Genomic DNA, 11,065 nt, shown 5'->3' with positions numbered 1-11,065 from the left:
GAAGAAAGAGTTTGAGATTTGTTGGGGTGTGGGGCGTGTGAATTTAATGGTGTGGGGAAGAGTTTGCGGCTTATTTATAATTAATAAAAGCACTAACACTTACTTAGGCCCATTAGCGAAGTTAATTAGGTCCAATAAGCCCATTATTGCTTAATTCAAATATTTTGTTTAATAAAGTTCGTGAATTTATTAGCCGGGTAGCCAATATATTCGTATTTTTGTTGAAAATCCAACACCGATAAAAATTACGTCCCGGCATATAAAATCACTTCAAAACTCCTTATGTTCAAAAATAAGAAAAATCTTCAACCATATTTTAAATAATTAAAACTAATTATTTAATAAAGACATTTTCCATTTTTCGGCCCTCGGTCTCCGTTCCTCGATCGCAACTCGAATAACCTTTAAAAATACATTTTTATGTAACCATGTACAAATGTACATTTTAAACATGTCGACATGTACAACATATTTAATCCATTCAATTAAAACATTTAATTAAAATACAAGGATTTTAATAACTTGCATGCATGTGGCACACATGGACCTTCAAATTTTCGGGACGTTACAATATTCCACCCTTAGATTGAATTTTGTCCCCGAAATTTGTTTATCCTCGATAATCAAAAGTTTAGACTTAGTTATAGTATCCCAATAATCCACACTTCCCCTACGTAACTCTGATAAAATAATAAGTCTTAGGGTATCCTTATGTCTTCTCAGTCCCAAATAAATCTTCCTTCTAAGTCCTCATTTGCGAATGTCAACTTACAACAACCCATGATGGCATAGTTCTATTTTTCTATAACCTCGACTTTCAACTTTTCTTACAATTCTCAATATTCCAAATGGATGACCACACTTATCGTACCTTACTTCCCTTATATTATACCCAATTATACCCAAAATGTTCATCAATCTATCGAATTTCAACCTTAACATCCCAAACCCACCTACTAACGCTTAGATTTTCAAGCCTAATATCGATTCTTCCAACAATACCTTTGATTAACATTCCTTATAACACTATAACCAGGATATCTCAAGGTTTTAAATATCTTTTCAAGCCCAAATCGTCAAAAATTCCTATTATTTAAACCATTCAATTCTCACTTATTGCTAAACTAGTCTCCAAATTCTTTAACAACTGCAAAATTAATTCTTAATTTCCTCAAAAATTATCCCATTTGGTCCTTAATTTCAAAATTCCTACAATTAACCTATAAATTTTTTTTGGCATTCTTAATTTCCTTCTACAGGTTTCTCATAACAAAAATTTCAATAATTTTAAACTTATTCATCCAAAAATCAATTCTTATAACCACTCTTACCTTTCCATTAAAACCTAACATCCCAAATTATACATTTTTATACTCTCAAAGTCGTTTCAATCCTCGAATCATTATTCCTTATGTGAAATTCCCAAAATTAACTCAACTAGTACCCACGAGTCATCAGTATTTTCTTAGAAAAATCTACGTGTCACAAAAGCATTCATAATAATATTCACGATAAATTTATAACCCCAAAAGTAAAACATCAATACCAAAACCCAAAAATCAATATGGTCAAATTATTTTCATCTTTTCCTAATGACCAATGACCAATAACCTAATTCTTAAACATGTCCAATTCCACCGCAAAACCAACATGCATGAAAATCATATAATTCCTTAATCCACATCGTAACTCGCATAAGAATCATAATACATATAATCTTTTAGCATAACAAGGTCATGCAACCATGCAGGATAAAAATCATTTATCGTGCAAACTTAAACATAAATGTCATTTAACTTCAAGACGTGTAAACACATATAGCTTAAATGTATAGATCATGTAAACATACACGTAACATCATAATAAATCATATAAAGCATGTACACTTACAGATTGAGGCTTGACGACTGAGCTTCCCGGCACTGATGGTGGCACAACCTTTTACAGAACCATCGCTCTGATACCAACTGAAACGTCCACTACTCGTTTTGCTTTAAGGGTACAAGAAATTTTTTTTAAAAAAAAAAACCTCACAAGGTTTCGGCCGAACACATAAACATATTTATAAAATATTTTGGAACCATTTTAACTATAAAACAACCAACTAATATTTGAAATCAAAGGAAATAGTTTAAAGCATAAAATCATCCAACGTTTTACCAAACATAAAAGTAATATTTGAAAAATATAGCTCATACTATCAACCCCTCAAAAACCTCTCAAAAGCATAAATAAAAAGTCGTAAAATCTTTAACATAAATATAAACTTAAGTGTAGAAAACTAGAAGCGCTGGTTTTCAGGTTATGTGTATCTTCAGTGTCAACCATCAAGATCTCTACTACCATCAACATCAAACTCACATGCATCGATCACACCTAGTGAGTTTAAAGACTCAACACACCATAATCTTGAAAAAAACATAATACGTATACAGATCACATGCAACAGTGAAAATACTTGTATTTAAAATAACATTTTCATAATGATGCATAAACTTTAATCTTAAATATTTTCATAAACATTTTCATATCATCATATACATATTCATATAATCATCAACATATTCATATCCATCATAAATATATACATATTCAATTTCATATTCGTTGAATTCAGATCGTGATTGTGAATTTCGTAATCGTATTGGAGGCGATGGATCCATCTACATGTAACCACAATACTGAACGGCGGGGACACCAACGACACTCTCACCCGTCAACTTGGCTTTGGCCTTACATATTAACATATCATCGTATTTGTAGTAGTCACAATTTCTTCACATCCTTCAACATTTCGTATTTCTATCACTTTATAAAAGCTTGCATAATAATATCATTTTTCTTTTAAACCAAGCATGCAACATATCTTTTAAATGTCCATAATAAATAAAAATCTATAAACATTTAAAATCAACATTTTAACATATAAAACAGCATTCAGAGCACTATCATGACATTTACTATTTTTAGGTGTAAAATTACCGTTTTACCCCTAGACGTAAAAATCCTCGAATATCACTTTTTCTTAATTTCATTGACTCTAGAATATCCCAAATATTTATTTAAGTTTAAATTAAATTTACCATAATTTATTTAGCCTAAATTCTATACTTTTCAATAATTCCTTAATTATTCATTTTAATGCGTTTTAATCCCGAATTAATTCAAACTTTAATATAAAATTCTTAAATTAAAAACTTAGACTTTTTATATTATTTAGCCCTCGTGAACCACGAATGGACCCCCGTGAGCCATGTTTTGAATTAAATTCCAAGCATAAAACCCTAACTCGAGCCAAGCATTAACCCCACGAGCCAACTTGATTTTTCGTCGAGCCAAGCCCGAACCATGCTGGACAATCTTCGAGCCAGACCTCATATGGACCCTACTGGACCCTTAGCACCCCAAGAACCTGAACCCCAAGAACCTGACCCTAAGCTCGAACCCAAGGCTTACAACAGCACAAGATCTCGGCTGAGACTCTTAGTTGACATGGACTCCTCGAAATCGTACCTAGGACCTAGCCACCAGACCAGACCCTGAACCAGCTCCATGTGCACCCTCTTAGGACCCTATTGACTCGACCTAGCCTAGCCCAAAGCCCCCTGGCCGAGCCTAATCTCCCTGCGTGGCTGCACTGCACCAGCCCGACCCCTCGACTCGACCTAGCCCAGCCCAACCCCTCAAATCGAGTCCTAGCATGGCTAGGACTCTTTCCCTGACTCAAGCACGGACCTAGAACAACCCTGGTTGCAACCGGGCCATGCCATGCTATGATCTCCCTTGAACCCGAGCCCCATGATACACAAACACATGTTTTCGGTTTCCAGCTTATTCGGTTCATGTTTGCAGCGTGTTGTGTCGTTCTAGGACTCCCTAAATTCGTGTAAATCAACTCTTGATCAATACCCTACTCATGGCAGCCCCTTAACAACAGAATAAACATGTTTTTGGATCAAAAATCAAGAGTTTAACACATGTTCATGCATAGTTACGAAAATATAAGAAGTGTAACTTTTTTGCCATGCAATTTCATAAATAAATACATAATATGGTGTGATGATGAGTAAAGGAAAGAGTATGTCGTGCTTTTGTGTTTTTAATGCCCGAATTACGTTGATGAATTGAAGAACGACGACGAGGAGGCGTTGGCTTGAAAACCTTTGAAGAACTTTTCGTGCTTCCTCTCAATTTCCTTGTGTGTGCCGTGTCTTTGAAGTGAAGAAAGAGTTTGGGATTTATTAGGGTGTGGGGCGTGTGAGTTTAATGGTGTGGGGAAGGGTTTGGGGCTTATTTATAATTAATAAAAGCACTAACACTAGCTTAGGCCGATTAGCAAAGTTAATTAGGCTCAATTAGCCCATTAGTGCTTAATTCAAATATTTTGTTTAATAAAGTTTGTGAATTTATTAGCCGGGTTGCCAAAATGTTTGTATTTTTGTGAAAATAAAACACCGATAAAAATTACGTCCCGGCGTATAAAATCACCTCAAAATTTCTTATTTTCAAAAATAAGAAAAAGCATCAACCATATTTTAAATAATTAAAAATAATTATTTAATAAAAATATTTTTCATTTTTCGGTCATCGGTCTCCGTTTCTCGATCGCAACTCAAATAACTTTTAAAAATATATTTTTATGCAACCATGTAGAAAAGTACATTTTAAACATGTCGACATGCACAACATATTTAATCCATGCAATTAAACTATTTAATTAAAATACAAATATTTTAATAACTTGCATGCATATGGCACACGTGGACTTTGAAATTTTCGGAACGTTACATATTCTAAATTTTGTTTATAAATAAAATAAAGGATATTGAAGCACACTCATTGATTTGAAAGATCCAAACCAAAAATGTTGGTCGAATAATTTATATTATTAATCATAAATGTTTTAGTGTAATAAAACAAATAATTATGTTTTTTCTTCTATTTTTTCATTGATTTAGCACAATTGCTTGTAAGAATTGTAAAAAAAAATTGAATGTTTTGTATTGGAACTTGACAAGTTCGCAATCTTGATTTTGATGCTAACAAAACTTATTATTTTGTTTCTAATAATCTACCTTAGTGCGCAGACAGCTAAAACTGAACTAATCAGTTTACGAAACCACAACTGAAGCCATCGGAGATGCCAACTGATTACCGAGACTAAATCAGTCTAACTGGTTCTTCAAACAAGCAGTTCAGTTGATTGTCCAAACTGATAGGTGATTCAACAGGAAGATCTCAAAAGCCTGGCCAGAATATGATGTGTCCAACTGACGAAGAACCCAACTAACCAGTTCAACTGAAGGAATGAAATCAGTTCAACTGACGAGTCAACTGATTTCACTAGCCCAACTGAAGATCGGTCTAGCTGACCAGTTTAAAGCATCAGTCAGAATCTTTCAGTTGCAGATCAAGACAAGTTTACAGTAAATGGATTCCAGCTGTGCGTGAAGGTACAAAGCCGTTGTTCAGTCAAAGGACAATAATGGACGTTGCATCAGAGCATTAAAGACAAAACGCTCCAGAAAGACAGTCGAAAAGTCGAAGCACAAAGTCCAAGGAGCCGATTCAAATGCAATGGATACAATAATTGAGTCTCACTGTACGATCAGCTTTTTCCGCCTATATAAAGAGAAGATCAGTGAAGATTCAAATAAGAGACATATACGAGAGTGAAAAGAGTTGAAAAGAAAAACAGAAAAGGGCACGCTCAGTTGCATATCAACTTTCAGAAGCACTTAAAGCCCATAGGGATTTCTTCTTCATTGTATCAGCTTAGTTTAGAAGCCATTTTCCTTCAGTGTGTGAGAAAATTCTTGTTTAGTTCACACACACACACACACTCTCTCTCTCAAAACCACTCAAATACTGTCTTGCACAAGGACGTTAAACTTGTGTATGTAGTCTTTGACACATAGACGTTAAAGAAGTGTTGGCTGGAAAGTGCTGCTTTCAGTCGTAGCTAGGAGTTCAGTTTAGGCAATAGTGTAAGTCCTAGCTGGAGTGGCTTTGTACAAAGAGTTGTATAAATCAAAATCTTCTAGTGGAACCTACCCGTGGAGGTAGAACGGGACGTAGGAGCAGTTGAAGTTTTCAAACATCCATAAACATATCTTATGTGTTTTACTGATTAACTGCTGTTTTCAAATGATTTCGATCAGTTGGAGCATCCGTCAGTTCAGTTGTCACAATAACTGAACTGAAGAATGCAAAAACTAATTTAGTCTTTCTCAGTTATTCAGTTTACATAAGTTAAAATGTTTTCTAATAACAGTCTTCTTCACGAAGGATATCTTCGAGTATCTTCCGCTTAGTTTTAAACCAAATTTGATTTAATTCTTCGGTGTTAATATTTTTAGAACACGAGCTATTGCAGCTCATTGGAGAATGTAGTGTTCGAAATGCCTTCGAAGGCACTAGCACACTCGATTCTTCAATGTTTTGTGACTGCAAACAATCGGGAAAAAAAATAAAAATATTCTTCACTATATATATATTATATATATATATAGAGTTTTGAGTTTTGATATGCTGCACACCTACCGTGCACACTTATGTGAGCACCTATGAGGTGTCACTCACCTATTGGATGTGATGAAATATAGAAAAATTATGCATTCAATAAGTGAGTGACACCTAATCGATGCTCACATAAGTGTGCACGGTAGGTGTACAGCATATCAAAACTATATATATATAGATACACACAATCCAACAAGTCAGCTAATCAATATTTGAGCATGGGCCAATTTTAACAGCCCGAACTTGCTGCATCTTAGTGGGCCATATAGAAATCAATATTCAAACAGTTCGGAAAAGAAAACTGGAGATTCCAAGGACAGGGGCAAATATGGAATTTCAACACTCGCTCCAAATCCCTAACGAAAACACTAGCCTACTTTTCCTCTGCCTTTTTCGTTTGCAGTGTTCATTCTATTCTCTCACTCCGAGGCGAAGATCCGAGGAGTTTTGAGATCAAATCGGCGCAATAAGCAATTCTGAGAGAGCTCGTTCAATTAATCGGTTCTGTATTTTTACTCTGATCTTTCTTCGTATCAGACTTTTCACTGCTTATCAGGTTAATATTAATTAAATTTGTTCTTTGTTGTTGTTGTTGTTGTTCGTAAACATGTGATTTTTGTGCTGTTGATGTTGAATGATCGGACGGGGAACTTCAAATTTTATTCATAGTGTTCTTATTTTCTGTTATGAACGTGGATGATTAAGTTTTTGTTTTGTTTGTGGGAGATCTGTATGGTTATACTTTTATTCAGTTGATTATCAGAACAGTATATATGTGTTTCCCTCTCTTCAATTTTATTTTTTTACGTGTCTACCGATTTTTGTTGGGCTTTTCCTGCCTTTTGGTGTCGCTTTATGTTCTCTTTTGTAGAAAAATGAGTTTCTGCATGCGAGATTGGTGAGGGAGTTTCTCGGTTATATGCGAGCTTGTGGGATTGCCTTACGACATTATTTGTGTTTTAAAAAGTTGCGGGCTTTTAAATCTTAGTGCATCTCATCTCGTGTTTTTGTCCAACAGCTCATTTTTTCCCTCGTTTTCCCCATGTTTTAGATTGGTTGGTCTTGTTTTTTCTCCGTAATCAATTTAGGTGTTACTATCATCGATTATGGGGTAGAATGATGGATTGGGAAAAATACATTTATGATGTGAGTCTTGAAGTTGTGGATTATATATTCTTTTTGGGTCAGTTTAGCACTGCCATATGGCCATGGACTTGGGCTTATGTTTATTGGGTGATTTGAAAAAAAACTCAGTTCCTTGTGTTGTTTTGGCGTTGGTGGCTCCAATGTGTTTTGTTTTTCTGAGCATTGTCACTTGTTGGTAGAGAGCGCATGAATTTTTTTGGTAATGTTTACATAATTGAGACTGCATTTATATTTCAGGTCCAGGGACGTGCACATTTCTCCTTTTTCTAAACAATGTTTGGTTTCGAAAAATTTTCACTGAAAATTTTCCATGCATGTGAAAAATATCCATTGGAGTGTCTAGTAGTGTTTCTGACCACTTTTTCTCTCAAATCCCATATTATATTGCTGTTTACTTATTGACTCGTTAATGTACACTTTTGTTTCTCTCTTATGGTTTCTCTTGTTTTCATCTTCATTATATGATCTATTATTGTCTGGTAGTCATAGCTGTTGCATGTGCAAATCTTTGATTTATTTTTCTGCAGTCATGGCTGGAATGGCACCTGAAGGTTCTCAATTTGATGCTCGCCAGTATGATACAAAAATGAATGAGCTGTATGATCTATCCGTATCGCAACTTTCTGCTTACTAATTTATGACTCAAGAAGTTATTTATTAAGGCTGTTATTGACTTTGGCCTTTTCTGATCATCTGAGTTTGTTGGCTCAGGCTTGGTACTGATGGAGAGGAATTTTTCACCAGTTATGATGAGGTGTATGACAGCTTTGATTCTATGGGCTTGCAGGAAAATCTTCTTAGGGGCATCTATGCTTATGGTAAACTTGGATAAATAGTGTGCCGATCCCTTCTGTTATGCTTTTTTCTAAAAAATTGCAAACTTTATAAACTTCACCTTTAAAGGTCATTTATTTTTTTGAGAATCCAAATTTAACTTCCACCTGTAAATTTTATCAAGCTTTTTGTTATTTCAGTTTTAGTGAGCATACGTACCATAGTTGTCAAGGGCGCAAGGCGCACCGAGGCGCACAAGGGTTCTGGAGCCTAAGGCGCAAGGCGAGGCGCGCGCCTTGCCGAAGCAAGGCGCACATTTTTTATTTTTTTTAAAAATATATTTATCTTAGAATAATATATTAAAATATTAAATAATTAAGTCACAATATCACACAAAACAACAAATAATTAGTAAGTTCATAATAATAAGTAACACGATTAAAATTATTCAATCATCCAAATCAAGTTCATCTTCTTCCATCGAATATCAGAGTCCCTAGAACTTTCGGACTTGTATTCTTCTTGATCTTCACCACTTTCTTGATCAACATCAATTTCTTCTTCCAAAAGATGCAACTTCTCTGTTACTGAATTTTTTTTTTTTTTAAAAAAAGCAATCTCTGGCGCGCCCGAGAGCCCTTCCAAGGCGAGCCCAGGCGCGCCTTTGTGAATCGTTGCGCCTGGGTCGGCCCCAAGGCGCAACGTCCACGCCTGGCAAGGCGAGAGGCGCTCGCGTTTGACAACTATGATACGTACTGGATACAACTTATCAAGTGTTTCTGGCTTCTCATCTAGGGTTGTCTGACAATTTGATAGTTATCTTGATATCTGTTTTCCCTTTTTAGACTACATTTAGATTTTTTTCAGGAAAATGAAAGTTTTATTTGTATCTACTTGAAGGTTTTGAGAAGCCCTCTGCTATCCAGCAAAGAGGTATTGTTCCCTTTTGCAAGGGGCTTGACGTGATTCAACAGGCTCAATCTGGAACTGGAAAGACTGCAACCTTCTGCTCTGGAATTTTGCAGCAGCTAGACTATAACATAGTCGAATGCCAGGCCTTGGTTCTGGCACCTACTCGTGAGCTTGCTCAGCAAATTGAGAAGGTCATGCGAGCGCTAGGTGATTATCTCGGTGTTAAGGTCCATGCTTGTGTTGGAGGTACCAGTGTTCGTGAAGATCAGAGGATACTTTCCAGTGGGGTTCATGTTGTAGTTGGCACTCCTGGACGAGTTTTTGACATGTTGAGAAGGCAATCCCTACGGCCTGATTACATTAAAATGTTTGTTTTGGATGAAGCCGATGAAATGCTTTCACGAGGTTTTAAAGATCAGGTCTACTATTAAATATTTATTTTTGCCAACTGCCATAATGAAAAATTCTTTATCTAATCAGACTGATCCACTCTTTCAGATATATGATATCTTTCAGTTGCTGCCGCCTAAGATCCAAGTTGGCGTATTTTCAGCTACCATGCCACCAGAAGCTCTTGAAATAACTAGAAAGTTCATGAATAAGCCCGTACGTATTCTTGTCAAACGTGATGAGTTAACCCTCGAGGGTATAAAGCAGTTTTATGTTAATGTTGAAAAGGATGACTGGAAACTAGAAACGCTCTGTGACCTTTATGAGACGTTGGCCATCACTCAAAGTGTCATATTTGTCAACACCAGACGTAAGGTCGACTGGCTTACCGACAAAATGCGCAGCCGTGATCATACTGTATCCGCCACTCATGGCGACATGGATCAGAACACTAGGGATATCATCATGAGAGAATTCAGATCAGGTTCATCTCGTGTGCTTATCACCACCGATCTCTTGGCTCGTGGTATTGATGTGCAGCAAGTGTCTCTCGTTATTAACTATGATTTGCCGACCCAGCCTGAGAATTACCTGCATCGTATTGGCCGAAGTGGAAGATTCGGGAGGAAGGGTGTTGCCATTAACTTTGTTACTAGAGATGATGAAAGAATGCTTTTCGACATACAGAAGTTCTACAATGTTGTGATCGAGGAGCTTCCAGCCAATGTTGCTGATCTCCTCTAAGAAGTTTTTGTTTAACAAGAGGTTTTTTAATTTTTCCTTTTTTATTTTGTAGGATGGTTTAATGTGTAATAGACTTGAATGAAGTTTGAAGCTTCTAGTGCCTTGATTTGCGGTGGGGACTCTCCCCTCCCAATTTGGTTGACTGGTTCATAAACCTTTTGCTTATATTGTAGTTATCCAAAACTACTGCAGATTTTGGATTTCGTAGGAGCATTATTAAGTCTAATTTTTTTTGTTTATGTTTGCCTTGTTATCGTGTCGTTCTTTGCCTGAATTTATTGCTAGATCACTGATGCAATAATTTGTTGCTACTACATATCAAGTTTGAACCAAATTTTCTAAGAGGGTTAATAATTATAGAAGTTTCTCCCTCTAAATTTGAATATGTTTGAACCGCTTTTCGTACTAGCTGCTTTTACATAAATCTTAAGGTATTGGCGAATTACTAGCACGTTTTAATTTATATACATATAATCTTCATCATTATTCTCGTTGGTTGCGGGTAGGTTATATGGATATTAGTTCTCCAAACTCAATAATTATTAACGTATCATATTTTAAACCAAGTTCTAAGATA

At 35.8% G+C, this 11,065-nt stretch overlaps 1 protein-coding gene across 2 annotated transcripts; it reads left to right on the top strand.

The window, feature by feature from the left end:
- The first annotated feature begins 6,866 nt into the window (after positions 1-6,866).
- On the top strand, positions 6,867-10,724 carry LOC140980716 (eukaryotic initiation factor 4A-3). Of its 2 annotated transcripts, XM_073446738.1 has the most exons (5): positions 6,867-7,078; positions 8,196-8,265; positions 8,380-8,486; positions 9,343-9,773; positions 9,853-10,724. In XM_073446738.1, exons 2-5 carry the CDS (start codon positions 8,198-8,200, stop codon positions 10,486-10,488), a joined length of 1,242 nt encoding a protein of 413 aa, XP_073302839.1. In that variant the 5' UTR covers positions 6,867-7,078; positions 8,196-8,197; the 3' UTR covers positions 10,489-10,724. The 2 variants fall into 2 exon arrangements, with proteins under 2 accessions (XP_073302839.1, XP_073302840.1); XM_073446739.1 differs by lacking the exon at positions 8,196-8,265 and having other exon boundaries at positions 6,883-7,078.
- Positions 10,725-11,065: the final 341 nt, after the last annotated feature.

This window comes from Primulina huaijiensis, chromosome 7, assembly GCF_012295235.1.
Source record: "Primulina huaijiensis isolate GDHJ02 chromosome 7, ASM1229523v2, whole genome shotgun sequence".
NCBI lineage: Eukaryota > Viridiplantae > Streptophyta > Magnoliopsida > Lamiales > Gesneriaceae > Primulina > Primulina huaijiensis.
Note: the sequence above shows the minus strand (reverse complement) of the source record. Positions and strands in the feature narration are given on the sequence as shown.